This window comes from Agrilus planipennis, unplaced genomic scaffold (genome assembly GCF_000699045.2).
Source record: "Agrilus planipennis isolate EAB-ADULT unplaced genomic scaffold, Apla_2.0 scaffold119, whole genome shotgun sequence".
Lineage (NCBI taxonomy): Eukaryota > Metazoa > Arthropoda > Insecta > Coleoptera > Buprestidae > Agrilus > Agrilus planipennis.
The window spans coordinates 567,282-568,414 of record NW_020438931.1 but is presented as its reverse complement, the minus strand read 5'-3'; the positions used below and the strand labels follow the sequence as shown (position 1 = coordinate 568,414).

The following is a 1,133-nucleotide window of genomic DNA, read 5'->3' as shown; positions in this document are numbered from 1 at the left end:
ATATATATATACCCATATATCATCCTAACCGTCATTTTGTTCATAACTTATTAATGAACTATATTCTTTTGAGTGGTCGAAAACTTAAAAAACCTAATTTTTTTTGTTAGGAATGGGACCTTCACATACCTGGAACAATCCTGGTGTCTCGTTCCGTAAGTACTTTTAGTGATGAAATTGAATCCCTGTTCTTATAACGTATATTACAAACTCAGTAGACGATGACCTTAAACGTCCAAAATTAACTGCAATTTTTTAAGTTGAGTGTGTGTATTCTGTTGACGTTTTACGTCGTTCGTTGGGTAGGCCAGAGCGGGGTCCCTTAATCCTGATTTTGTTCAAATCAAGGTCTATTCAAAGAAAAAATAAGAAAAGAGTTATTCTTAAATCAGTTGTTTATTTATTTGAACGCATATTGAGATCAAAAAACAACAATATATAATAATATGCTGCGTTTTGCTTAAAAGCTACGAAAAGATAATAAAAATTAGAGGTGCGGTCTTTTTTAATGAAAAGCATGATGATTGAAGTTTCTGTTCCACTCTTGACTAGGTGTTCGTTATTAATCTTGAACAGTTCGAAAATTTTTACCGATAACTTTCATAACAGAAGTTGCCAGATTAAGAACAGAATGGGCCATAACCTATAAAAGTAGTAGAGGAACCCGGGGTTCCGTTTGGGAAAAAGATTTGTTATTTCTTACGAGCCAGCATGTCATAGACACTTGACGTTCCGGAGCAGCAACTCAAACTAAATCACCACAGTTTGGAAGTGAAGGAGCTCAAATTCCCGGAATCTCTGGTAAAAAGTTCCCTCGCCCAACAAGAACGACATTAATTTTAAACGCCCTCTTAAATTTCTTTATCCAGATTGGAGATTTCTGAACGACAAACAAGAAACTCGAAATGCACTTGAATTAATGAAAAGGAACGCTTTCTTCTTTTTTTCTTGTTCCTTTGAAACGTTGTTGGACCCTTTCAAGGACATATCCCACATTTTCATCATTATACAATCGTTCTTTACGACAAAAATAGAAAACAAAATTATTATTTTATACCACAATTAACTCGAACAATAATACGAGTGTTGAATTAACATTCACCAAGATCATTTGGGTTAGAGCAAACGCGGCA

General features: G+C 34.5%; 1 protein-coding gene across 1 annotated transcript in view; it reads left to right on the top strand.

The window, feature by feature from the left end:
• The window catches only part of LOC108736711 (CUGBP Elav-like family member 1), a 152,241-nt gene that overhangs the window by 6,480 nt on the left and 144,628 nt on the right, over window positions 1–1,133 (top strand). Inside the window, exon 3 of the mRNA XM_025974205.1 lies at window positions 111–155. Within this exon, the coding sequence (XP_025829990.1) occupies window positions 111–155 (45 nt within the window). The remainder of the gene's footprint in view (window positions 1–110; window positions 156–1,133) is intronic.